Raw genomic sequence first — 27,244 nt, forward strand, 5'->3', positions numbered from 1 at the left:
ATATTGGCAAATTAAATCCAGTAATATATTAAAAAAAAATAATAAATGATGACCAAGTGGGATGTATCCAAGGAGAATAAAGTTGGCATAATATTCAAAAATCAATCCATGTAATTCACAGAATAAAAGAGAAAAGATGTATGGTCATTTCAATATATGCAAACAAAAGCATTCAAAATTTTTTCAACATTCACGATTTTTAAAATTCTCAAAAAGATTTTGGGTAAAGGGAACAAGATTTTTGTTTACTTAACAGAAAAGTCATCAGTTTTCTTTATTACCTATTCTGTTAATGGGTCAAATATTGTATACTTTTCAGAATTAATGATGCTTATTTATATATAGTTACTAGCATGCACGCCTAAATTTTCTCCCCTGAAATTGCTTTTTATTATCATGTATTATTTATTCCCAGTGGTGTTAAACAAGACCTCGTCCAGCAAAAACAGATTTCATTCAATATGAACTCAGAGAAATGAAATGAATGTCCATTTTATTTACTTTATTTTATTTTATTTTTTTGTCCGCGCTGTGTGGCTTGGAGTTTTAGTTGCCTGACCAGGAATCGAACCGGAGCCCTAGGCAGTGAAAGCACAGAGTCCTAACCACTGGACCACCAAGGAATTCCCTGAATGTCCATTTAAAATGAGATCTGCACAAAATATTGAATACTAAACCAGTAATGAGTCATCAGTTATATAAATGTAAAATGTCTTCTTACTCTATTAATTACAATCACTCACTAAATGAGTAAATATTTATTAAATACTGTTGTGTGCTAGGTGCTAAGAGTACAGTGGTCTTAACCCTGCTTTCTGGAAGCCTAGTCTAGTGGCCCAGGACACAGACAAGCAAATAATTACGACATTGAATACTAAGTGCTATCTGGTAATAGAAATATATACAAAGAACAGTTGAAACAAGGATAAGAAATTAACTGATTTTGCTTGGAGGGACTAGGGAATTTTTAAATTTTCACAAACAAGTCGAGCAAACCAATTTACTGAGCAAAGCTTCCCTAATCTCTTAAAGAACAAAAATTAAACCTTTAATGGCTTCTCAGCATACCACTACCACTTCCCTTAGGCTACAACCACATAAAAACCTTATGAATTTTATACACAAAAAATAGACTTTCATTTTGGGCAATTAAAGCAGAAGTATTCTTTGCGAATGGCTGAAGTTTTGATAACTGATAAAATCTATGAAGTCTGCCCCTACATAATCGAAATTGTCTCTGTGTTTTAGGTATACTTAGGGCTGGGGTACTTTTTTTTTTGGAATGTGTATATTTTTATGAATAAATTAACTGCAGTTGTGGAAAACTGTACAATGATATTGTAGGAGAGGGGGCAGTTCAGGATAGAGAGGTTCAGTGTGTGGACTTGAAGCAGGATAGTCCTGGATTCAAATTCTGACCCTGTGTCAATACTTATGTAGTAGTAGTGAGCAAATTAATTAGTTTATCCTATTTCAGTTTCCTCTTCTGTAAAATGGGAGTAGTTACAATTGCCTTTTAGAGTTATTGTGAAGGTTAAATAAAGTAACGCATGAACACTTCTGAGACAGTGCCTGGCACATAGCAAGTAGTCCTGGGTTGGTGGCTGCTATAATCATTGTCACCATTATCATTGCCGTCATGGTAATGATGATGTTCCTTGTTTTACTTCTGTTATTATTATAGTATTTTGAGAACAGAAATAATTAATTTTCTTCTTCTAGACACCTCCAAAAGATGGGTTTGTGATCGCTGATGTTCAACCAGTTACAAGCAGTTCTCCAGAGGAAAAGCCGTCCCCTTCATCAGCTTTCCGGTCCTCTTCCTCTTTAAGAAAGAAGAACCACCCAGGGGAGAAAGAACTCCCACCCTGGCGATCCTCTGACAAACATCCAACTGATATCATTCGCTTCAATTACCTGGACAACTGTGGCCCCATTGAGCAAAGCTGGCAAGGGTGAGAGTCATGCCCTTCTCCACTTCTTTGCTTTTATTTATTTATTTATGTTTTATTACACAGCCATTTTATTTATTTATTTATGTTTAACATCTTTATTGGAGTATAATTGCTTTACAATGGTGTGTTAGTTTCTGCTTTATAACAAAGTGAATCAGTTACACATATACATATGTTCCCATATCTCTTCCCTCTTACATCTCCCTCCCTCCCGCTCTCCCCATCCCACACCTCTTTGCTTTTAGAAACAATCGACTGGCACTTCAGTCTATGAAAAGATGAAAACAGAACTTACTGTGAAATACAAATGCTTTTCACTACGTAGAAGCAAAAAGTAATTGAAACGTAAATGAACTATTATTGGTAATTTTGCCCAGTTCTTTAGGATTTGTTTGCATTTTGTAGCTGTAATGCTTTCCTTACAGCTTCTTTTAATATTTTAATACCTCAAATTCCAATCCAGTACCGTAAGGTTCATTCTAGTCTTTTCCTTTTCCTTTTCCACATTTGTATCTCCCTTCTGTGATAGAGGGAGGGATATACAAATATGTACATCTCCATATACATATCTCCATATATATATACATATATAATTTTGATTATATATTATATGTACATATATAATTTTATATAAAATGTATTATATATAGTAAATACACAGAGTATATATTTACTTAACAAATTCTGAAAGTAATTTCAGAATTGCTAACTCATATCATTATTGAAACAAATCTACTAACTAGAATTCAATATTTGTTTCTGGTTCTTTTTGCCTTTAGCCTGGGTATATACTCATACTACTGTGTTCAAAAGTCATGTGGGTTCTTTTCTTTAAATATCCCCTTCAGTGTGAGTATGTTACGTGATTCTAGAGTTAAAACTATGTAAAACTATACAAAAAGCGTACAGAAGGTGGACTCAGAGAATCACCCCCTCCATCTCCTCCACTCTACCATACACTCATCTTTTCCACCCCATTCCCACTTACAAATCTCATGCGTTTCTGGTTTATCCTCCCAGTGTTGCTTTTTGCACAACGTTACAAAATATGCCGTTTTTCAACTCTCTGATCGGCAAAACTTCAAAGTTTGACAATATATTCTGTTGGTGAGGCTGTGGGCAAGCAGGCACCCTCATACACTGCTGGTGGGAATACACATCGGCGCAAACCTTGTGGAGAAAAATTGTACAACATCCAGCAAAAGATATCTGTATTTATTTTGACCCAGCAATCCCACTTCTAGGAATCAACCTTGAGTACCAAAAGTACATCAGCACAAGGATATTTATTGCAGTATTGTTTATGATTTTGAAATATTGGAAATAACTTAAGTGCCCATAAATAGGAGAGTGTTTGTTGAATAAACTATGTATGGCCCATTCACACAATGGAGTATTAGGCAACTGTAAAAATGAATGAGGAAGATCTCTATGAACTGGTAAGGAGTGATTTCCAGGGTACATAGTTAAGTGAGAAAAGCAAATTGCAAAAGAGTGTCTCTAGTATCCTACCCACAATGTAGAAAGAAAAGAGAGTAAGAAAATATACATCTGTATGTACATATGTATCTGTTCATTTGTTCACACACACACACACAGACACACACACACACGCACACAGGATAAACAAGAAATTAAGGAAACAAAATTTGAAATTTTTGAAAATGTTTTAATGCATTTTTCATAGTCTGAGGTTCTATTTCAACAGATTAACATCAAGGCAGCATAAGATAGTGACAGTGTACAGGCTCAGGGGCCATACTGCTTGGGTTCAAATCCAGACTCCCACACTTCTAGCTGTGTGACCCTGGGGAGTCCCTTAACCTCTCTGTGCCCATTTCCACCTCTGTAAAATGGCAATAATAGTAATACCTAAGTCATAGGATCACTGTGAGGATTAATATATGTAGCATGCTTATAATAGTGCCTGACACATAGTAAGTAAGCATTTTGTTTTAGTAGGATGGCTTCTAAAAGGATATTATTTGGCTAAAAAAGGAAAGGGTGATCCCAGAAGGCTTGCTGACTTGGCGACATTCAAATTACATTGGGGTCCTTTGGAGGTGAGATGAGAGTGGTATCCCTAATTCAGCAAGAATTGAGCTCTTTGAGAGCACAGACTATGCCTTACTCATCTTTGTTACCACTGACTATCATTGCAATACTCATTAAATGGTTGATTTCAAAGGAAGTGTAGCCTTTTGATTCATGAACTTCACATTCATCTAGTTGTATCAGAAAAAGTCTAAATAGTTTGCTGAATAATTTAGAAAGTTTGAGGGGGGTGGCGGCGAGACAAGGTACAAAACAGAGTTTGAAAGAAATACTACTGTTTACATTTAAATGGGTGGAGGAGGAAGATACATATATACACATTCATATTTTTATATACATACAATATCTCTGGAATATACACAAGAAACTGATACTACCATTTGCCTTCAAGGAGAACGGTAAGTTGGAGACAAGGATGGATAGGAAAGTTTCACTGTATATCTTTTTGAACTCTTGCATTTGGAATCACTGTGAATGTATTAACTGTGTATTGGTCAGTGTATCCCTGGAGATAGTGTCTAAGTTTGTATGTGGCCCTTAGTCTGGACTAGGTTGGTAAATTAGAGAGAGGCAAATTTAGATACCTAGGCATATGAATGGTACATTAACCTGAGAAAAACCGATAGTCTCCTGAGTTTTCTGTGAGACTCAAATACTATTTGTGAAAGGCAATAATTACATTAAATGTACTTAACACTCCAATTAAAAGGCAGAGATTATCAGAATGGGTAAAAAAGGCAAGAACCAACTATATGCTTTTTTTACAAGAGCTACACCTTAAATACTAAGGCACAGTTAGGCTTAAAAATAAAGTGATAGAAAAAGAAGTACCATACAAAGAGGAAGCATAAGAAGGCTAGAATGATCATTAATACCAGTTAAAATAGACATCAAGACAAAGAGTATTCCCAAACAAAAAGAGGGACATTTCATAATGATACAGGGATCTGTAAACTAAACAGAAAGGCATAACTGTTGCAAATGCATATGTACGTAATTACAAAGCCTAAAAGTACAGAAGGCAAAAACTGAAAGATTTTAAAAGATAAACATACAATTCCACAAACATTTTTTTTCAAGTGCAGATGCTACATTCACCAAAATAGACCGGATGCTTGAACTCTTCCAAGAGTCAGTGCCAGAGGGGGAAAAAAGAGGTGGGGGAAATGTTCTAGACATAAGAGACATAACAAACCAATGCAGTTGGAATCGAGGCAGGATCTGGTTCAAAAAAGAAAAACTATAATGGGCATTCTTGGGATAATTGCAGAAAGTTGATATGGACCATATATTAAAATGATGTTAAAGAATTACTGCTCATTTTCTAAGGTATGATGGCACTAGTGTGGTTAGGTAGGCAAATGTCTTTATCTTAGGAGATGAGTGAAGTATTTGGGGATGAAGTGTCCGCAGTTTACATTTTTATGACCCAGGGGAGGGGAAAATATATATACACATACACAGAGATGAAGCAAAAATAGCAAAATGTTATCAGTTGTTGAATCTAGTTGGAGAGTATATGGGTAATCACTTTACTGTTCTTTCAACTATTCTGTATGTTTGAAATTTCTTAATGAAAAGCTGGTGGAAATTTTTGAAGATTAAGTATCAGGAAATATTTGGGCAAAGCTGGTCTTCTTTTGTTTTGTTTTGTTTTTTGGCCACGCAGCTTGAGGGATCTTAGTTCTCCAGCCAGGGATTGAACCTGGGCCCCCTGCAATGGAGGTATGGAGTCTTAACCACAGGACTGCCAGGGAAGTCCCAATAAAACTTTTTATAATGAAAATTCAAATATATGCAAAAGTAAAGAGAATAGAACCTCTTATAACCACCATCGAGCATTAACAGTTTTCAACACATGACCTGTCTGGTTTCATTCATACCTCACCCACTCTGCTGTTCCCCCTGTTTACTTTGGAGACAAATCCAAATGTCATATTATTTCATTCATACATATTTCAAGGCCTCTCCTTAAAAGATAGACTCTGTCTAAAAATCATAAGATGATACCATTATCACTTCTAAGTCAGTGAATGATGCCTTAATATAATCAATCAAGTATCAAGTCAGTTTTCAGGTTTCCTTGAATGTCTCATAAGGGTTTGATATTTTTAAACAGTTGATTTGTTTAATCAGGTCCCAAATAAGGTCTACATATTACATTTGGTCCATGTGTCACTTAAGTTTTTTGGGGTTTTTTGATCCATAGGTTTCTTCTCTGCCCTCTTTTTTTTCCCCTTGCAATTTGTTTGTTATAGAAATCAGGTCATTTATCCTACAGACCTTCTCACCTTCTGGTTTTTGGGGACTGTACTCCCAGCATGTTCCTCTGTCTCCTGTACAAGTACCAGTCGTCAGATCTGGAGGCCTGAGTGTATAATGCTCAGGTACTTCCATCATGAGGCACATGGTTTCTGTTTGTCTCTCTTTTTGTGATGTTAGTGGCCATTGATGATCATTGCCTTGGTCCATTATTTTAGGCAAACTTTTTCCGGAAAGGGCTGAACAGCAAATACATTAGGCTTTGCAGGACATATCTCTGTCATAACTGCTCAACTCCAACATTGCAGCCTGAAAATCGCCATTGATCGTATGTAAGAAGTAAGCATGACTGTGTTTCAGTAAAACTTTATTTACAAAAACAGGCATGGGTCTGCATTGGCCTCTGGGCTGTAGTTTGTGGATCCCTACTTTGTCCTATTACATACAGTAGTTTTAGAAAACAAATATTAGTATTAATACAAACAACAGGATTACTAAAAACAGTTTAAGATTTCTTTGCCTGTGTTTTTGTCCTTAGGATATATTCTACTAAGACTATTCAGACAAATTACTATGTTAAAGTCCCACGAAGTAATTCCTTTGTGTGGGGTAATGCCACCAACTGGAGAGATAAGATCATTTGTTTCATTTTGTTTTTAGATTTTTAGGAATTTTCTTCCTTCATTTTATTTTATAATTTTGACATGGTTCCAAAGTCAGATACACAAAACAAAGTGTATTTGGAGAAGTCTAGCTTCTGTTCCGACCCCTCCATACTGTTCCCTGTTCCTAACTGGACCACAAAGGAATCCTGCTGATAGGTAACTATTTTTCAAAGTGTCGTGGTGCAGTCCTTCCATTTAAAAATATATAAACAAATACACACACACACATCCCTTTCTGAAAGAAATGGTGTCACACAGTACATACCACTTTATCCCCCTTTCTTTTTTCATGTAACAATATATCCTGGAGATCACTCCACAGTTATATAAAGAAATATTCTGCCTTCCTTTTTTTTTTTTTTTTTTTTTTTTTAAACCTAATGCCTGCCTTGGTAATCTCATTTCTTTTTTTCTTTTTTAATTATTTATTTATTTATTTATTTTGGGCTGTGTTGGGTCTTTGTTTCTGTGCGAGGGCTCTTCTCTAGTTGCGGCAAGTGGGGGCCACTCTTCATCACGGTGCGCGGGCCTCTCACTATCGCGGCCTCTCTTGTTGCGGACCACAGGCTCCAGACGCGCAGGCTCAGTAGTTGTGGCTCACGGACCTAGTTGCTCCGCGGCATGTGGGATTTTCCCAGACCAGGGCTCGAACCCGTGTCCTCTGCATTGGCAGGCGGATTCTTAACCACTGCGCCACCAGGGAAGCCCCTCTGCCTTCCTTTTTACAATTCACAGTCCTCCATTGTGTGGATGTGTCAGAGTTTATTGTACCCATTCTCTATTGATAGATATTTGGCTTGTTTCCAGTTGAGTGAAGACAATCTTTTAAACCAGAGGTACAACAAAATGAAATGGACAAACAGCTATGCCAACCACCAAAGCTTTAAAATGATATTTATAATTTTTCCAATGCTTTCCAATTTACAGAAGAAGGAAAAGACACGAAATGACCCCAGATTTCAACCGACAGTCACATGATAAGAAAAATAAATCACAGGACAGATCTAAACTCAGAAAAGCACAGTCACTGGTAAGTATTTCTTACAAAAGATTCCCCAACATAATGTTAATGATAATTGCTGGATCTCTAATCCTATTCGCAAGATTGAATTTGGTTTTTTTGTTTTAATTTTTTTATTTTTAAAATTTTTTATTTATTTATTTTTATTTATTTATTTGGCTGTGTCGGGTGTAAGTTGCAGCATGCGGGGTCTTTGTTGCGACCTGCAGGATCTTTCGTTGCAGCGTGTGGGCTCAGAAGTTGCTGCGCAGGCTTAGTTGCCCTGGGGCATGTGGGATCTTAGCTCTCCAACCAGGGATCGAACCCGCGTCCTGGGCGTTGGAAGGCGGATTCTTAACCCCTGGACCACTGGGGAAGTCCCTGAATTTGTTTTTTTTTTAATCAGAATCATCAAGTGGTGGTTTAAATCCTAGTCTCTGACACTGACTGACTAACTGTGTGACCTTGAAGATGCCCTTTATTTTATCTCTCTGAGCCTCTGTTTTCCCACCTGTTTAAAAAAAAAAAAAAGAGAAAAAAGCTTGGATGAACTGATGTGTATGAATCTGCTTTGAAAACTGTACAGTATAAAGGGAGCATTATTATCATTGGTTCTTTCTTCTTCTGTGAGGCCTTTGGGGTGGGGGGGGGAGGAGAGCCTATAGAAATTTCTCTATAGAAATTACTTATCTGTAGAGTAAAGATTCCACTAATCTAAGAAAAAGGCATGATTTCCATAACTTTCCTGCCACCAATGGAAGATGATTATAAAAGTGCATTTCAAATAACTTCAGAAAAAATGAATTAAGAACTTTTCTTTCCCTAATTAAAAAATAGCTAATTGACTACCTAATAAAAGTCAGTGATTGTGACTAGGGAGCATTATTATTTCATAGCAGACTTTCCCAAATTGTGGTTTTGTACCCCCAATAGATCCCTTTCAGCACATGTGAGAATCTTTGGAGCAAAGTTGAAGGGAATAAGGGTGGAATAAACAGTTTCTATTAGTAGTAAAGATTTAGAAAAAGGCTGTGGATACACACTCAAGGAAAATTAATATAAAATGGGTGTCAATTGGGAGAGGAGTAAGTGTGTACTCATGAGTAAATCACTTTTATAGTTCTCCTTTAAAGCTCAATTACTTTCTGTCTAAATGCATTTTCAAGTGTTATGTTCCAAAAAGAGAGATGAGCATTTTAAGATAGGGTAGTCTGTATTCTGAGGAGCCAGTTTTGTTGGATTGGATGAGGCTTATCACAGACATATGTACAGATGCCCAAGGGAGTGGGGAAGCTTAAAATAGAGCAGTAAAATTGTCAGTGAAAACCATTAATTGAGAAAAATAACTTTATGAGGCTTATCACCCAAGCCATTCAGGCATGCTTCTGCCTAGTTCCCTGGCCCCTCCTAGGCCAGAAGTAGAAGAGATATCTGGGGGAGAACAGGGAATTTGAAGGAAGATGAAAGTTGGTGATGTATGCTTACAAATTATCAGCACAATCGAAGCTTTCTCTGCCTTAATAAAAACAAAACAAAAATCAAAGGCTAAACAGAAACCTTCCCTCTGGGTTTTTGATGTTCACCATCTGGCACACACTAGCAGGGCTTGCTTAAGTGAAAATAGTCATTATAAATTAACAACTTCAAAAGTTGTGCTAATTAAAGCTGAAAGGGAAACCAGGGCAAATTAAACAATGATGGAGAACCATTAAGCTATTAATAAGTGAAGTGTACAATTGTATCGATCTACTTGTATTGTTTCTGTAAATGTGCTAATTAGAATCACTATTTCTGGGGACTTCCCTGCTGGTCCAGTAGTTAAGACTCCGCACTTCCTCTGCAGGGGGCGCGGGTTGGATCCCTGGTAGGGGAACTAAGATCCCACATGCCTCATGGCGAGGCCAAAAAAAAAAAAGAAAAACAAGGTTAAAAAAAAAAAAAGAGAATCCCTGTTTCTGCTTAGGAGTTCTGAGTAGCACAAGGCATAATTAAACCCTCCAAAAGTGAGCCAGGATTTTTGACTCTGTAATGGTGTCCGCGATAAGCCTGCTGTTTGGACCACAGGCTGCAGCTGGCTAAGGCCCCCTCCCCCCCGAGGTGCCAGTTTGCCCCACTGCCCACCACATCCCTCAGAGGAAAAGAGCAACCTCCTAGATGAGGCAAGGTGATTGTGAAAATGAAGAAATAGTGGCAGTGGGGCCTGAGAGGAGAGGAAATGGGTATTGAGGAAATTCAGCTGGGGACATAAGAAAAGTAGGGAGTAAATAAAACTCCGACAATTGCAGCTGTAGAGAGAGTGTGGTAGACACAGCCTGGGTGTGATTGCAGTGGAGAAAATCCCGTATTCATTAGATAGAAAATCCTTGCATCATTTAGACAGGTTTATCTAGGAAGATTCAGGAGGAACTCGAGAAACAGGTGACTAGGCAAACTTACGGGAACACGTTATAAAGCCAGGATGAGAAGGACAGATCACCAAAGCCCAGGAAGGACCTGAGGCCTGAACACTGAAGTATTCCTTGCCCCTCTAAGTGTCAAAGGGGTATGTGATACTTGGAGAAGTTAAAACTTTGTGAAATGCAAGGGTTGGGGACTTCCCTGGTGGCGCAGTGGTTAAAAATCTGCCTGCCAATGCAGGGGACACGGGTTTGAGCCCTGGTCCGGGAAGATCCCACATGCCACGGAGCAACTAAGCCCGTGCGCCACAACTACTGAGCCTGCGCTCTAGAGCCCGCGAGCCACAACTACTGAGCCCACGAGCCACAACTACTGAAGCCCGTGTTCCTAGAGCCTGTGCTCCGCAACAAGAGAAGCCCCCCACTAGCCACAACTAGAGAAAGCTGTGTGCAGCAACGAAGACCCAACGCAGCCAAAAATAAATAAATAAATGTATTTTTCTTTTTTTAATGGAAGGGTTGGAAGAAAAAAAAAGCACGAATGTAAAGTACAAAGAATATTCCTTAGGCCGTCTCTCCAGGGCATGGCTGTCAGGCCACTGAGACATTTTCCCTTTTTGCCTGTCATTACTTATAGCCTTCAGATAGGAGAGTTCTCCCCCATATCAGAAACATTCTCAAGGAAACAGTTTCAAATCCACGTATATTGCTGTGAGTTGGTGATGTTTTCCATTCTCATTAGGCTTGAGTTCTCAAAGCCTGCCCCTCACAAGGGTACCTGATTTCCCTTTTTTTTTTTTTTAATTAATTAATTTATTTATTTTTGGCTGTGTTGGGTCTTTGTTTCTGTGCCAGGGCTTTCTCTAGTTGCGGCGAGCGGGGGCCACTCTTCATCGCGGTGCGCGGACCTCTCACCGTTGCGGCCTCTCTTGTTGCGGAGCACAGGCTCCAGACGCGCAGGCTCAGTAGTTGTGGCTCACGGGCCCAGTTGCTCTGCGGCATGTGGGATCTTCCCAGACCAGGGCTCGAACCCGCGTCTCCTGTATTGGCAGGCAGACTCTCAACCACTGCGCCACCAGGGAAGCCCCCTGATTTCCCTTTTAATTCTAGCACTGCCTCATCATAGCTGCTTCATTGAACCACCTTTTAGTGTGAATCACTGATAGAAGATGGGAATAAAGCCTAGATCTGATCACTAACGCTTTGTAATTTTGAAGGTGGTTTATTAAAATTATATAAATATCAGGAAATGCCCATTACCATTAGTTATTATAACAAAATTCCATACAGAACAAAGCAATGAAAAAATATAAACACCACAGGACAGCCGGGTACCGTCTTAAACTTCAGAGATGTTCCCATCTTGTGTAAAGACGTGAAAAAAAAATTTTGTTTAAATCTTAACAGCTGACCCCACGATTCCTCTTCGGGAAGGGGAAGGAGGGAGCTGTCTCCTTGGGGGAAAGCCGCTGAGGGGCTTGTAGGGAGGGATGACACCTCGAGGGCTTGGATACTGCAGGCACCTGGGCTCCAGAGGAGGAAAGCCTGCCGAGGCTGGAGGTTAGAGGAAGACCTTGTTGCTTCTGCTTCTGCAAGGGGAGCGGAGGGGAGGAGAGAGAGGGGAGGAGAGAGATAAGACCAGGAAGGAGAAGCCAGCCCGATGGAGAGAAGCTGAGACAGGGAAGGGGAGAGGGGCCAGGTTAGTGCTGGATAGTAACCCATCCATTCCCATCAAATTTATTCCCTATTACTGGGATGTAAACCCCGCCTTCCATCTCTCTAGTAAATTCTACTCAATTTACACATGGAAGCAAGGTCTCAAAAGTCTAGAAACTGGGGACTTTCCTGGTGGTCTAGTGGTTAGGACTCCACACTTCCACTGCCGGGGGCACGGGTTCGATATCCCTGGTCGGGGAACTAGGATTCCGCATGCCGTGTGGCACAGCCATAAGAAAAGGGGGGCGGGCAAGAATGGAAACAGGGGAAGAAGTTAGGAGAGATACTGGTAGCTCAGACCAGCATGTTAGCAGTAGTATTGGTGAGGAGTGACCATATTCTGCATTGTGGTAGATTGGATGTGGCATGTGAAGAAAAGAGGAATAAAGGATGACTTCACTTTCTAATATTAGAAAGAAAAAAAAGAAGTCTAGAAACCTAGAAAGCCCTTCAGGACAATTCACAAAGACCAAGGGGGTGAGCTTTGGTCTTCCCAGGGCCTGGAATTGGGACCCCAGGGACCCCAGCTGATAACTTGTTTCTCATCTGTTTTTGTTTTTGTTTTTTTCTTTTTTCTACCAAGTTAAGTATACAAACAACTACCTTTTGTCTCACACTCAACCTTTTCTTGGAAGTTAGAAGTCCTCACTTTCTGGGTTCTGATTTGGCCAAGAATTTCAAACAGCTTGCTATTCACAGCATTCAGCTAAATACAAGTAATAAAAGCCTCTAATTGCCAGCTTACTGTTAATTGCTTTAGATAAGACCTTATCTTTTCCTGCGCTTTGCTAGCTCCAGCCTCTGCAGTTACCTTCTTGACCTCTTTCCAGGAGAACTTGATTCTTAGTGTCTTGATAGTTTTGGGATTTTTTTAAGGCATATTTTACATAACATTTAATTCACCCATTTCAAGTGTGCAATTCAATAATTTTTAGTGAAATTAGCAAGTTGTGTATCCATCAACGTAAATCAGTTTTAAAACATTTCATTTTAAAACCCCAATAAGATCCCTTATGCCCATTTACGCTTTTTTTTTAACATATTTATTGGAGTATAATTGCTTTACAATGTTGTGTTAGTTGCTGCTGTATAACAAAGTGAATCAGCTATATGTATACATGTATCCCCATATCCCCTCCCTCTTGCCTCTCCCTCCCACTCTCCCTATCCCACCCCTCTAGGTGGTCACAAAGCACCGAGCTGATCCCCCTGTGCTATGCAGCTGCTTCCCACTAGCTATCTATTTTACATTTGGTAGTGTATATATGTCAATGCTACTCTCTTACTTCATTCCAGCTTACCCTTCCCCCTCCCTGTGTCCTCAAGTCCGTTCTCTACGTCTGCATCTTTACTCCTATCCTGCCCCTAGGTTCATCAGAACCACTTTTTTTTTTTTAGATTCCATATATATGTGTTAGCATATGGTATTTGTTTTTCTCTTTCTGACTTACTTCACTCTGTATGACAGACTCTAGGTCCATACACCTCACTACAAATAGTTCAATTTCGTTTCTTTTTATGGCTGAGTAATATTCCATTGTATACATGTGCCACATCTTCTTTATCCATTCATCTGTCGATGGACACTTAGGTTGCTTCCATGTCCTGGCTATTGTAAATAGAGCTGCAATGAACATTGTGGTACATGACTCTTTTTGAATTATGGTTTTCTTAGGGTATATGCCCAGTAGTGGGATTGCTGGGTCATATAATAGTTCTATTTTTAGTTTTTTAAGGAACCTCCATACTGTTCTCCATAGTGGCTGTATCAGTTTACATTCCCACCAACAGTGCAAGAGGGTTCCCTTTTCTCCACATCCTCTCCAGCATTTATTGTTTGTAGACTTTTTGATGATGGTCATTCTGACTGGTGTGAGGTGATACATCATTGTAGTTTTGATTTGTATTTCTCTAATCACATAATGATTAGTGATGTTGAGCATCCTTTCATGTGTTTGTTGGCAGTCTATATATCTTCTTTGGAGAAATGTCTATTTAGGTCTTCTGCCCATTTTTGGATTGGGTTGTTTGTTTTTTTGATATTGAACTGCATGAGCTGCTTGTATATTTTGGAGATTAATCCTTTGTCCATTGCTTCATTTGCAAATATTTTCTCCCATTCTGAAGGTTGTCTTTTCATCTGGTTTATGGTTTCCTATGCTGTGCAAAAGCTTTTCAGTTTCATTAGGTCCCACTTGTTTATTTTTGTTTTCATTTCCATTTCTCTAGGAGGTGGGTCAAAAAGGATCTTGCTGTGATTTATGTCATAGAGTGTTCTGCCTATGTTTTCCTCTAAGAGTTTGATAGTGTCTGGCCTTACCTTTAGGTCTTTAATCCATTTTGAGTTTATTTTTGTGTATGGTGTTAGGGAGTGTTCTAGTTTCATTCTTTTACATGTAGCTGTCCAGTTTTCCCAGCATCACTTATTGAAGAGGCTGTCTTTTCTCCACTGTATATGCTTGCCTCCTTTATCAAAGATAAGGTGACCATATGTGCATGGGTTTATCTCTGGGCTTTCTATCCTGTTCCATTGATCTATATTTCTATTTTTGTGCCAGTACCATACTGTCTCGATTACTGTAGTTTTGTAGTATAGTCTGAAGTCAGGGAGCCTGATTCCTCCAGCTCAATTTTTCTTTCTCAAGGTTGTTTTGGCTCTTCGGGGTCTTTTGTGTTTCCATACAAATTGTGAAATTTTTCTAGTTCTGTGAAAAATGCCATTGGTAGTTTGATAGGGATTGCATTGAATCTGTTGATTGCTTTGGGTAGTATAGTCATTTTCACAATGTTGATTCTTCCAATCCAAGAACATGATATATCTCTCCATCTGTTTGTGTCATCTTTAATTTCTTTCATCGGTGTCTTATAGTTTTCTGCATACAGGTCTTTTGTCTCCTTAGGTAGGTTTATTCCTAGGTATTTTATTCTTTTTGTTGCAATGGTAAATGGGAGTGTTTCCTTAATTTCTCTTTCAGATTTTTCATCATTAGTGTATAGGAATGCAAGAGATTCCTGTGCATTAATTTTGTATCCTGCTACTTTACCAAATTCATTGACTGGCTCTAGTAGTTTTCTGGTAGCATCTTTAGGATTCTCTATGTATAGTATCATGTCATCTGCAAACAGTGACAGTTTTACTTCTTCTTTTCCAATTTGGATTCCTTTTATTTCTTTTTCTTCTCTGATTGCTGTGGTTAAAACTTCCAAAACTATGTTGAATAATAGCGATGAGAGTGGGCAACCTTGTCTTGTTCCTGTTCTTGGAGGAAATGGTTTCAGTTTTTCACCATTGAGAACAATGTTGGCTGTGTGTTTGTCATATATGGCCTTTATCATGTTGAGGTAGGTTCCCTCTATGCCTACTTTCTGGAGAGTTTTTATGATAAATGGGTGTTGAATTTTGTGGAAAGCTTTTTCTGCATCTACTGAGATTATCATATGGTTTTTATCCTTCATTTTGTTAATATGGTGTATCACATTGATTGATTTGCATATAGTGAAGAATCCTTGCATTCCTGGGATAAACCCCACTTGATCATGGTGCATAATCCTTAATGCTTTATTAAGCTTTCTCACTTTTTCATCCCTGTCTGGGTCAAAAGAGGAGGAAAAAGGAATATTCTCTAAAGTGATTCCTGGTTCATGTCATGGAAAGAATAATGGTTTAAGAATCAGGACACCCAGGTTTCTAGCCTCAGCTCTACTGTTAACTAGCAGTCACTCAAGCTATTTGAGTTTTCATTTCCCCGTTTATAAGTTTGAATTACATCTTTAAAGTCCATTCCAGGCTAAAGTCTGGATCTGTGGGCCCCCATAGTTTCCTACCGCATTTACTCTCTGCTCTCTCCTTATACCAAAAAAGAAGCCAGTATATTCATGAATTCTGATTGTAAACCAATAAAAACTGGTTTCTGTTTCCCATCTTTCTCTTTGAGCTTTAGAAAATTAATTAAAACAGAAGAATTTACAAAACACAGTTTATGCAGTGGCTTCCTTGCAGGCAATCTTTAATAGATTCCTTTCAAATTCTGACGAAACCCCCAGGTATTCGTTTTATAACATCTGTTTGGTTTGGATGTGCAGAGGTGAAAATATCTAAAGGAGAGATTTTTATTCATTTAGTTCAGTGAAATTCCTGAGAATTCCATTTGGAAGGAAGAATAAGAAAGAGTATGGGCTTTGCGGTCTGAGAGACCTGGGCTTTTTTACTTAACAGTGCAACTTTAGATAAGTTACTTAACCTCTCTGAGCCTCAGTTTCTTCATCTATAAAATGGGAATAATGATACCTCCCTTGCAGGACTGTGGTGAGGACTAAATGCTGCCAGGTATATATTAAATACTCAATACATGTTCGTGTTCTCCCCCATTAAATACCATCTTATTTTTCACTTTGCTGAACAAGAGCACAGGCTAGGGACTGAAACAGCCTAGGTTCAATGCCTGATCTCACAGTCTTAGCAGCTCAGTGATTTGGGCCAAATTGTTAACAATCTCAGAGGCTCTGTTTCCTCGTCTGTAGAATAGAGTTAGTAACAACAGTGCTCAGCTCAAAGTAAGCGTTCAGTAACTAGCAGAAGCTGTCAGAGTCACACCAAATCATCATGGAGACAGCAGGGACCAGTGAGAGAGTACTGATGGTGAGCAGCTGCTGAGACGCTGATGAGCGGTCAGCCACGTGGCCAGGAGGAGGCGCCAACCTGTGGAATAAGCTTTGTTTCTCGCTTTTACCTTACTTTCCCCACTTTTCTTTGTCTTCTTTCTCACAGTTTCCTCTGTGTAAAAGATAGTTGCAGCCAGAGCTACATGAAATGTAAGCCATATATTTTCTTTTCCTGCCCGGCCTCCATAACATCTTCTGCCTGCTCATTACTCCTCATTGGCGTGGGGTTGTTTTTTGTTTTGTTTTTTGCTTTTTTATTTAGCTGCGCCGGGTCTTAGTTGTGGCACGCAGGATCTTTAGTTACGGCATGCAGGCTCTAGTTCCCTGACCAGGGATCGAACCCGGGCCCTCTGCATTGGGAGCGCAGAGTCTTAACCACTGGACCACCCGGGAAGTCCCCAGTGTTGGGTTTTTGATTCCACGCTCCCAGATGGAATAGTGTGTGTTAAACTCAGTGCTGTGAATTCTGTCTTGTGCGCCCTCAGCTGCCTACTAACTACAATATGGGCTTTTGTTAATTTCTGATACGTACAAGACCAAAAGGCCTAATTGCTAAGAATCCTGGGGGCAAAATTAACTCTCAGGAAGGGCCACTGCTTAGAGTCTTTGCATTTCTCCTTTGCCTCTGAAAGAGCATAGTTTACTTGTTCTGTCTTGTAGCCTCTTGTTTGATCATGCTACTCATAATAAATTACCCTGGCATTTCCAACAGGAGTGATTCTACCTGCTTCTCTTGCCCTGGGGCCAAATGGCTGCTTGTTTTTACTGAAGAGTTAAACACAAAGTATTTGACAAAAACGGGCTTCTCTTGAGGATCTACCAGAAAAGAAGAACCGTGTTTATGAGTTATGTGATATTTTTAGTTATATACATATTAGTTATGACGGGTATTTTAATCACTGTTATTACTGGGGTTTAAAATATATATGTGTATATGTAGTATATATGTATGTGCACGTGTAAAACATTTTGTAACACGGTATTTTACCACAAACTACAGTAGAAGCCAATATTCTAAGACATGGATGTTTTGAAGTATGAATTCATGATCCCTACTAACAAACAACCATTGGAACGTTTTGGAACACATCCCTACTTTATGCCACCTACTTGGGAGGCTGAATGGTGCCATCACATAATCTTGGATTTATTTATTTATTTTATTTATTTTTTAAGTTTTTGTCCACCCCATGCAGCCTGTGGGATCTTAGTTCTGCCACCAGGGATTGAACCCATGCCCCCTGCAGTGGAAGCATGGAGTCTTAACCACTGGCCCACCAGGGAAGTCCCACAAAATCTTGGATTTAAATTTCAAAACCCTGGCTACAATTTTCTGCCTAGCCTTCCTCCACAGCTGACAGTTTCACCCCGAGTTAAAGACAAACCAAGAACAAAGACAGGCCTGTGGCTTCTTTAAAGCTGTGTTGATTATTTCTCTCTCACACCTTCCTCTCTTTCTCATAGAAGCAGAGTAAGCTAGGAGGAAAAGAGAGCAGCCTCTTCGTCGGTGTCACCTGGAGGGGTGATCAGACCGTCTGCGCAGTCTTCTGGGCTCCTAGGCAGACAGAGGAGAGCAGGGGTTTTCTGCACAGAATCCCCAGATGGAAAAGTCCAGGGAGCAGCTCAATCCTGGGGGTGAAGCATCCACTCAGCTGAAGCCAGGATGAGCAGTCACCCCGCTTAGACTCTCCTCCTGGAAGGAAACCCTTCTGGGGGAGGTCCTCCCCAGACTTTTTTTTTTTTTTTTAATTATTAGCACCTTTAATTATTATTTATTTATTTATCCATTTTTTTGGCTGTGTTGGGTCTTCGTTTCTGTGCGAGGGCTTTCTCTAGTTGTGGCAAGTGGGGGCCACTCTTCATCGCGATGCGTGGGCCTCTCACCATCGCGGCCTCTCTTGTTGCGGAGCACAGGCTCCAGACGCGCAGGCTCAGTAGTTGTGGCGCACGGGCCTAGTTGCTCCGCGGCATGTGGGATCTTCCCAGACCAGGGCTCGAACCCGTGTCCCCTGCATTGGCAGGCAGATTCTCAACCACTGCGCCACCAGGGAAGCCCCCCAGACATCTTCATCCCCACCAGTGGCCGTTAGTTGTCACTCAGCTCCCAGCCTACGCTTAGGCAATTTACAGGGGTGAGTCGAAGCTGTGTTTATATGACTAAAATGAAAAACTCCTGATTTTATGACTTTCAAACACAATAATCCATATTTACATACAGTATTACCACATCACCCCTGAACTGGGAGTCATCATAAAGTGTTGAGGGTAGATTTTTTTTTTTAAGTCCTTATTGAATTTGTTACAATATTGCTTCTGCTTTATGTTTTGGTTTTTTGGCCACGAGACATGTGGGATCTTAATTCCCCGACCAAGGATCGAACTTGCACCCCCTGCAGTGGAAGTGCAGAGTCTTAACCACTGGACCGCCAGAGAAGTCCCTCTTTACCTTTTTTTACCACATCACAGGCTTGGGAAGATTAAATGAAGTAATATAATGCCCAGCAACCAGATATTTGCAATTATTATTGGTGGTGGTGGTGGTGTTTCTAGAAGAGTGATTGGCACCCTGCAGGGCTATCATTGTTGTGATTCTATTTATCTGTTTTCCATATCCACCTACAGTACTCCTTTACGTGATCTAGTCTCTTAAGTGATCCATGGGTTTATCGAGTGGTGTTGTTTGTATCAGTGATCATTTGCAAATGTCTGCAAATAACATAAATGGAGAACAAAAAATAATTCAACTGGGGAGCGACAGACACAGGTGTATAGTGTACACGCTGGTATGCAAATTGTTCCCTGTAACAGCCCTTCTTGAGCCTTAGCCTCCCGAGGGGCCCCCCTCTTTCTGGGGTCACTCAGCCTCAGTAGCCTGTTGCCTTTCTCACTCCCTTCTCTGTGCCCAATAAAATGACATCCAGCCGGAAGATAGGAATTTTCTCTTCCTGCTTCAAAGTTCCCCTGCAAGGTGGTTTCAGCCATTGCCCTGAAATGAAAGAGAAGAAGTCATTCTTATGTGTATTCATTTATCCAACAAGTATCTTACAGCCACTGGAGGGGGCTCGAGGGATGTGTGACCCTAACAAGACCCAGTCGTGCCCTGGAGGGACTTAACAGGCTGAGGGGGAGGCTCCAGCCGCGTAGGGTTGACTCCTGGGTATCTGGATTGGGCGATTGTGTAAAGGTTCATGTCATCTCCTAATGAGACTGGACATGCTTGGTGTGAAGTACCTGCGGGATAACAAGTAGGCACATTGAGAAGGGAGCTGAATGTGTGAGCCAAGAGCTTGGCGGGGAGAGCGGGGCGAGAGATATAAATCCAGCAGTTGAATATTTAGGCATTGATTGCCCAGGAAGTGGGCTAAGAACAGAACCCCAGAGAGTTCTGATGTGTAAAGCATGGCCTTCCATGCATCTTCTCCCATGTCCTTCCATTTAAAGACGTGAGAGGAACATGGAGAGAAACTATTGTGTAAATATCTCTAGAAAAAGAACAGTAAGTTCAACTGATGAAAAAAATACATTTAAATTACCCGATTCTGTCTGTCTTTGTAGGAGCAGGTTGAGGAAAGGAATACTCTATGTGAAGATTCTCTGGTACTGGGATTACTGGTAGATTGCATGGCTGTCGACACCCTTAGCCCATCAGAAAACAGGCGACGGCAGACAGACCTGCACATATGTAAAGATAATTTATATCAGGGACTTCCATGGAGGTCCAGTGGTTAAGACTCCACACTTCCACTGCATGGGGTGCAGGTTCAATCCCTGGTCAGGGAACTAAGATCCTGCATGCTGTATGGCACAGCCCAAAAAAAAGAAAATTTATATCAGCATCGTTTCTAAGAGCAAAAGATTGTGAACAGCTCAAATAGCTATAAATTTGGCTCATCTATAAATGGACTATAATACAACCCTTGAAAGATTGAGGAAGTTCTTTTTTTTTAAGTTCCCTTATGCTTCTTTCTTTTTTAAATTTTATTTATTTGGTTGCGTCGGGTCTTAGTTGTGGCAGGTGGGTTCCTTAGTTGCAGCTTGTGAGCTACTTAGTTGCAGCACGTGGGCTCTGTAGTTGTGGCAGGCAGGCTCCTTGGTTGTGGCTCCAGGCTCCTTAGTTGTGGCACACAGGCTCTGTAGTTGTGGCATACGAACTCTTAGCTGCGGCATGCATGTGGGATCTAGTTCCCTGACCAGGGATCGAACCCAGGCCCCCAAGGAAGTTCTTTAAGTACTGTTCATACAGGCGGGCACACACACACACACACACACACACACACACACACACACACACACATACACATACGCATACTCTCATATATATAGTGAACAGAAAGTGATGGTATACTACCAATTGTATGAAAAAGGAGAGGGGGAGAATATATTTGCATTTTATGTGTATATTTGCTTGCAATGTATAAAATATCTCTGGAAGGATACAGAGGAAAAAAAGATCATCTTGGTTGACCTTGAGGAAGGGAACTGGAGGGCTGGGAGGTGAGGTGGGGGGAGATTTTTTTCACTGTCCCTTTTTGTATCTTTCCAATACTGAACTATGTAGAAAAGGACCCTGTTCAAAAATAAACAATTATTTTAAAAAAGAGAGAAAAGGGAAAAAAGTCAGTGGAGTTGTAGGCAAAAGCTCTTAAGAGAAGAATCCCATGTAGGATAGAAGTGTAGTAAAATATGTCTTGCCTGGTCTCCAAGTGCTCAGAAGTGAAAATAAACCACTTGAAATAGGGGTTCAGCTATCCTGCTAAGATAGGTCCTTGTTAAGTCTCTGCACTGAAAAAATGGACTTTTCTGGGGGAAGGACCGAGACGGAGTTTCACAGCAAGGCAGCAGCGAAAGATGAGTAGGAAGTAAAAGGTTTGATGAGCCCCAATGTGAAGGAAAACCCTAGTCTTTCCCTCCTGTTGTAGGAAAAAACCTCAGCTCTGTCTATCTCCTAAGTGCTTCTTTTACTTCTCACACAAAACACACGTTTCTGGCACTTCTGGTCACCAACTGTGTGGGAGTTTTCCCCACACCAAGCAATTCTCTGCAACACCAGCTGGGTGGCCTGCAATTTAACTCAGTTCTGGCACCATCTACCTGGAGACGGCATCAGAGCCCACAGGATAAGGGCTCAGTCCCACAGGACTGCTCTCCGCCCTCCTCCCCCGCATTTCAGTCACCAGTGTCACCTGTGCTTCTGACCAAGCAGCTAGAGATCAGAGGTTCCAACGACCCCCTCCTTGGGTTTGGTTAATTCGCTAGAGCGGCTCACAGAACTCAGGGAAACACGTTCACCAGTTTATTAAAGGATGTGATAAAGGACACAGGTGAACTGCCAGATGAAGAGACACATAGGACGAGGTCTGGGAGGGCCCCAAGCACAGGAGCTTCTGTCCCCGCAAAGTTGGGGTGTGTCATCCTCCCGGTGTGGATGTGTTACCCAAAAAACTGGATTTGCCTTTTGGTGGGTGTCGAGCCAAGAAACATGGCCAAACCAAAGAATGGGAGAAGGAAGGAATTATTATCTGCAGCAAGGAAGGAGAGGGACTTCCCTGGTGGTCCAGTGGTTAGGACTCCATGCTTTCACTGCCTGCTGAGGGCCCAGGTTCAATCTCTGGTCAAGGAACTAAGATCTCACAGCACCACCAAAAGAAAGGAGAACACCAGGGATCTTTCCCAAGCTGTGCCTCCCCGAATAGCAAAATTGGGGAAGTTTGAAACTAAGGATACACACATATTCGTGAAGGGTCTTAAGCAGTGGAAAATTCAGTGTAGAATTGGGGCAAAGGTTGACAGAGTGCAAGCTTCAATTGATTGAAGTCACGAGGGTCAGAAAAGGTCAACATCATCATTCCATCCTCCACCTGGGTGGCGGCCTTACTTTCTGCCCCCAGAGATATGTATATACTCAACGATATGTATCAGATTGTTATGTACATCTTTTTTTTTTAACATCTTTATTGGAGTATAATTGCTTTACAATGGTGTGTTAGTTTCTGCTTTATAACAAAGTGAATCAGCTGTACATATACACATATCCCCATATTTCCTCCCTCCTGCGTCTCCCTCCCACCCTCCTTATCCCACCCCTCTAGGTGGTCACAAAGCACCGAGCTGATCTCCCTGTGCTATGCGGCTGCTTCCCACTAGCTATCTCTTCTGCATTTGGTAGTGTATATATGTCCATGCCACTCTCTCACTTCGGCCCACCTTACCCTTCCCCCTCCCCGTGTCCTCAAGTCCATTCTCTACATCTACATGTATCTCTTGAGGAGAATCTAGGACTCTTCTATCACAGAACCATTGTTTCTTGACTGCTTTTTCTTTGTTCCTGCATTCTTTTGTTCCCTTAAGATCATTAATTACTGAGACCTGTTCAAGGGCAAGCATCGTGGCCAGGCTTAGATCACAAAATGGCTTAGGCCAAAATGGGTTCTCTTGTGTCAAGAAAGCCATGCCTGGTTCTCTTTTCTCCGGGGACCCCCTACCCTTTCTGCTTATAATACCCAATGTTGGTGTAAAAGAAATTTCCAGTTATTTCAACCAGATCATCAGATGCTCTGGACCAAGACCCAAGACTGTCAGATTTGTACCCTTTTATATAACTTCCCCATATTTTGCCCTTAGATCTTGTCTTTTCTCTTGTAATATGGACATTAAAGTCTTAAAATGAAGAGGGCCTGCAAACTTGCTTTCAGGGACAGCAAGGAAGCCTGTATAGTCAGGCCACTCAGGATGGCTGTTCTCTTGCTCTCCGTATGTCCCCTGCCCTACCAGGGACTGCGTCACCTATTTCTGACGCATGAGACTGACCTTGCTATGTACTTGCCTCTGCCCCAGCTAGTGATTGTTCTTATCAAAGGGGTGGTGAGGGGCGTGCCCCTCTGCTGGTTTCCCTGGTAACCAATGAGCCCACCTGACGTCATTTCCCCTATAACTGGTAATCTCCCCCCCCACCCCCGCCCTGGGAGCAAAGACTGCTGCCATGTCCTGTCTGCCGCCTGCTGCAAATGGGGGGACCTTGCTTCAGACATGTAAACTCCCCCATCCATTAAACCATTGATGTCTCTGTTGTTGACTTCGGACTCTTTCTTCAGTCTTGAACCTGGGCCCATAGGCTTGTGGGGTGCAGCCCAACAGGTGGACATAAGGAGACCATCTTCGGGAACCCATCTAGGAGGGATGAGAAACCCACAGTCTGGGTAGGTGGTGACGGTTACCAGGGGGAGAGGAGGGGGGCGGGGGAGTCCCTGGGACCTGCCAGGGCGGAAGAGGAAAGCTTGAGGGGAACCTGCCTGGGCCTGTGAATCTCCCTGGGGGACTTAGGAGAAAGGGTTCCTCCAATACAGTGATAAATTATGCTTTGCACTGTAATAGGATTAAATTTGGAACTGTTACAGGTAAGGTGTTACTAGCCCATTCTTGTATCACAGAAAGCTAGGCTTTGTCTCCATTCAACAGGTATTATTTTATTTTCATTGTTCCTAAAATGATACAAAGGAAGGCTTCTGTTTGTTCTCTTACCTTATGCTGATGTCAGAACAACACAAAAATGCTGACTGTACGCTGATCTTGAAACAACACTGAAAACTTCAAACACGGGAAGATGATTTACTCCCCATTCCTTCCCCCTTTCCTCTTGGATTCGAACAACTGGCTATGTTTAACCCCAGTTTTGCCTACTCTTTCCCAGAAAAGTCACCAGCAAACATGGATGGATCTACTAAAGGCAGGACTGTAGACTCAACAGGGTGTGGGATTCCAGCTTTGTTCTCGGAGACCTGACAGTCTCATCAGGAGACAGATCATTATTGGGTTGGCCAAAAAGTTCGTTCAGGTTATCTATGTCACGGAAGAACCTGAGCGAGCTTTTTGGCCAACCCAGTACATTCAGAAACGGGTACTAACGCCCGAGAGCGTACGTTCAGTGCTAAGTTAGGGGTCTGGATAATAATGGCTTCAGGAATGCAGCTGAGGCAGAAATCCCTGAGGGTCAAGACACTGAAGCTTCTAGGAGAAGGGGGGGCCTCCAAGGACAGATTTAGAGAAGGAGTAAAGAGCGCACCTGAGGCAGGTGGAGGGTGTGGGCGAGACCAGCCCCTGCGGCACATCTCTGTGGAGGAAGAGGGACCTGGTTCGCTGGAGGCAGCAGTCATGGCGGAAGCAATTTCTGATTCAATGACAGTCTAAAGCAGGATTTTCCCCGGATTAATAGAAACCCTGTGCGTTGCAAACACAGCCGTCAGAGCATCAGAGGGATGGAATGGATGATCTGACTGCTGGGACTTGGCCGCTGAATGTGGAGTCGGGGGGCGGGGGGACCGTGTTTGAGGAGGTTCAGCATCGGTACATCTGCCAGCCCTCCTATGTCGCTCTGCACACAGCCGGGGCCAAGGTAAGGGTGAGTGTACATCCCTCCTGCTCCCTGCAAGCTCAGCTCGTATTATTTCTCTTGCTCTCTCCATTCTTTCCTCTTTCTGCTTACGGCCAGATGTCGAGGAGAAATCCTTTCTCGCTGTGAGTTTTGGTTGGAGTGTCAACCTGTGACATTTGCCCTTTGCGTGCATGCCCAGATTAGTAGGGAGGATAAACGATGGGAACTCTACCGATACCCACCTGGTCTAAGAATCACGAGTCTCCCGACTCAGCTCTAATGCCTTTCAGCTCCATGAACTTGAGCTGGCACTTAAACTACCTGTTCTTCGGTTTCCTTTATTTGTAAAACGGAGATGTTAATACCTCCCTACCTACCTCGCAGAATTTTCTTGAGAGTCAAATGAAATATAGTTGTAAGAGCACTTTGGAGACTAAGGAACTTATTATTAGTAACTCAAGGTGAAGATGGTGGGAACGGGGGGAAGGTGGTGAAGTTGGGAAACTCAATACATCCCATCCAGCCCGGTGATTTTATAGAATCGTTTTTTATCATTTAAATAATGTTAACTGTATAGCTTTTTTGGATGTTTTAATGACTCTCACTCTAGTGATATCTTTTTCCTCCCTAGATATCCCTAAATGCAGAACCCAGCACCCCCCTACACATTCCAGCTCATCTTGCTTGCCTTCCACATCGACCAGTGGGGCTCCCAGCCACTGAAGCAGCAACGAAAACTCTCATGCAGCATCTCCAGAGACACTCTGGGCTTCAATCATTACCCCAGGCCTTCCAGCCAAAGTTGATTTAAAAATGTGAAAGGATTTTTCTAGAAATGACAGGCTGCTCTACATGGAGAGTTGGATGTTACTTGGCTCCTTGATTAGAAACAGTTTAGGTACCTTATTGTGAAAGTGAGTCCTACAGTATTTCGGTAAAAGGTATTCATGGCACAGATGTTGACGTATTTACAAACTGAGAAAGAAATGTGATGATAGATACCATGCGGTTGATCAAGGGACATATGATAGCACCGTTGGTGAGACTGGGTGTGTGAGGCAGGGTCCCAGAAGGATACGGCCAGCACATTCCCAAGGCTACTTGAGCAGTTTAATGACGGGAGCGTTTACCATGGTGTCTTAGTTTTCTAGGGCTGCCGTGACAAACTACCGCTGTCTGAGTCCACGCAGGCTGCTATAACAAAAATAGCATTGACGAGTGGCTTATAAACAACAGATGTTTATTTTCTTACAGTTCTGGAGGCTGGGAAGTCCAAGATCAAGGTGTGGGCAGGGTTGGTTTCTTCTGAAGCCTCCCTCCTTGGCTTGCAGATGGCCATCCTCTCCCGGTGTCCTCATGTGGTCTTCCTTCTGCACGTGTCTCTGTCCTAATCTCCTCTTATTATAAGGACACAAGTCAGATTGGATTAGGGCCCACCCATATGACTTTGTTTAACCTTAATTACCTCTTTGAAGATACTCTCTCCAAAGACAGTCACATTCTGAGGTCTCAGGGGTTAGGACTTCAACATAGGAATTGGTGTGGGGCGGTTACAATTCAGCCCTTAACCCACACTGTGGGCGGGGTTAAGAGAATCAAGACGAGATGGTGAAGCCCCTGGAAACTAACAACAGCAGAAGCCTTTATCTTCCTTTGGCCTGAAGAAGCAAAAGAGAAAGGGCGTGCTATTCCTAGAACCCAGTGAGAGCTGTAGCCACGGGAGAGGGACTGCCCAGCCTATGGTATATGGTGGAGGAACGCAGCCATGATGGAGACCGGGGCCTAGCAGGGAGGGAGGGAGAAGACCCACCCCTCTCTCTCACCACTCTTCACACTCCAACAGCGCTTCCCTTTGGTCAAACCCACCTGGAAGTCAGAGAACAGAGAAGCCTGGGGGATGCAGCTCGCAGGTGTCAGCCTTTGAGGCAGGGAACAGGCCGACAGGTGTGGCCAGGAGTGGGCGGGGAGGGATAGGATGTGAGTGGGACGATGAAGAATCACCAGCACGGTGGCGGAAACGTAGACATTTCCAAAGGAGGAATTATGATGCATATTCAGGCAACGTAAATGGGCTTTAAAGAGTTACTGGAAAACAGAAAATGCTACTTAACTGCAAAAATATTAGTCATACATTCTAAACTAAACCACCTACTCATGTAACCATT

General features: G+C 41.8%; 1 protein-coding gene across 5 annotated transcripts in view; it reads left to right on the forward strand.

Annotated features, from left to right (window-relative positions):
- FBXO16 (F-box protein 16) overlaps positions 1–26,509 on the forward strand; it is a 55,834-nt gene extending 29,325 nt beyond the window's left edge. For 2 of the 5 annotated variants that reach the window (XM_036854226.1, XM_036854228.1), the window contains 3 exons: positions 1,723–1,955; positions 7,865–7,967; positions 25,711–26,509. In XM_036854226.1, the coding sequence (XP_036710121.1) occupies positions 1,723–1,955; positions 7,865–7,967; positions 25,711–25,890 (516 nt within the window). In that variant the 3' untranslated portion in view covers positions 25,891–26,509. Of the gene's footprint in view, positions 1–1,722; positions 1,956–7,864; positions 7,968–16,817; positions 16,862–17,423; positions 17,610–25,710 lie in introns of those variants that run through there. The other 3 variants (XM_036854227.1, XM_036854225.1, XM_036854229.1) reach the window with 3 other exon arrangements.
- Positions 26,510–27,244: the final 735 nt, after the last annotated feature.

The sequence above is a fragment of the Balaenoptera musculus genome, chromosome 6 (assembly GCF_009873245.2).
Source record: "Balaenoptera musculus isolate JJ_BM4_2016_0621 chromosome 6, mBalMus1.pri.v3, whole genome shotgun sequence".
In the NCBI taxonomy this organism is placed as follows: Eukaryota; Metazoa; Chordata; class Mammalia; order Artiodactyla; family Balaenopteridae; genus Balaenoptera; species Balaenoptera musculus.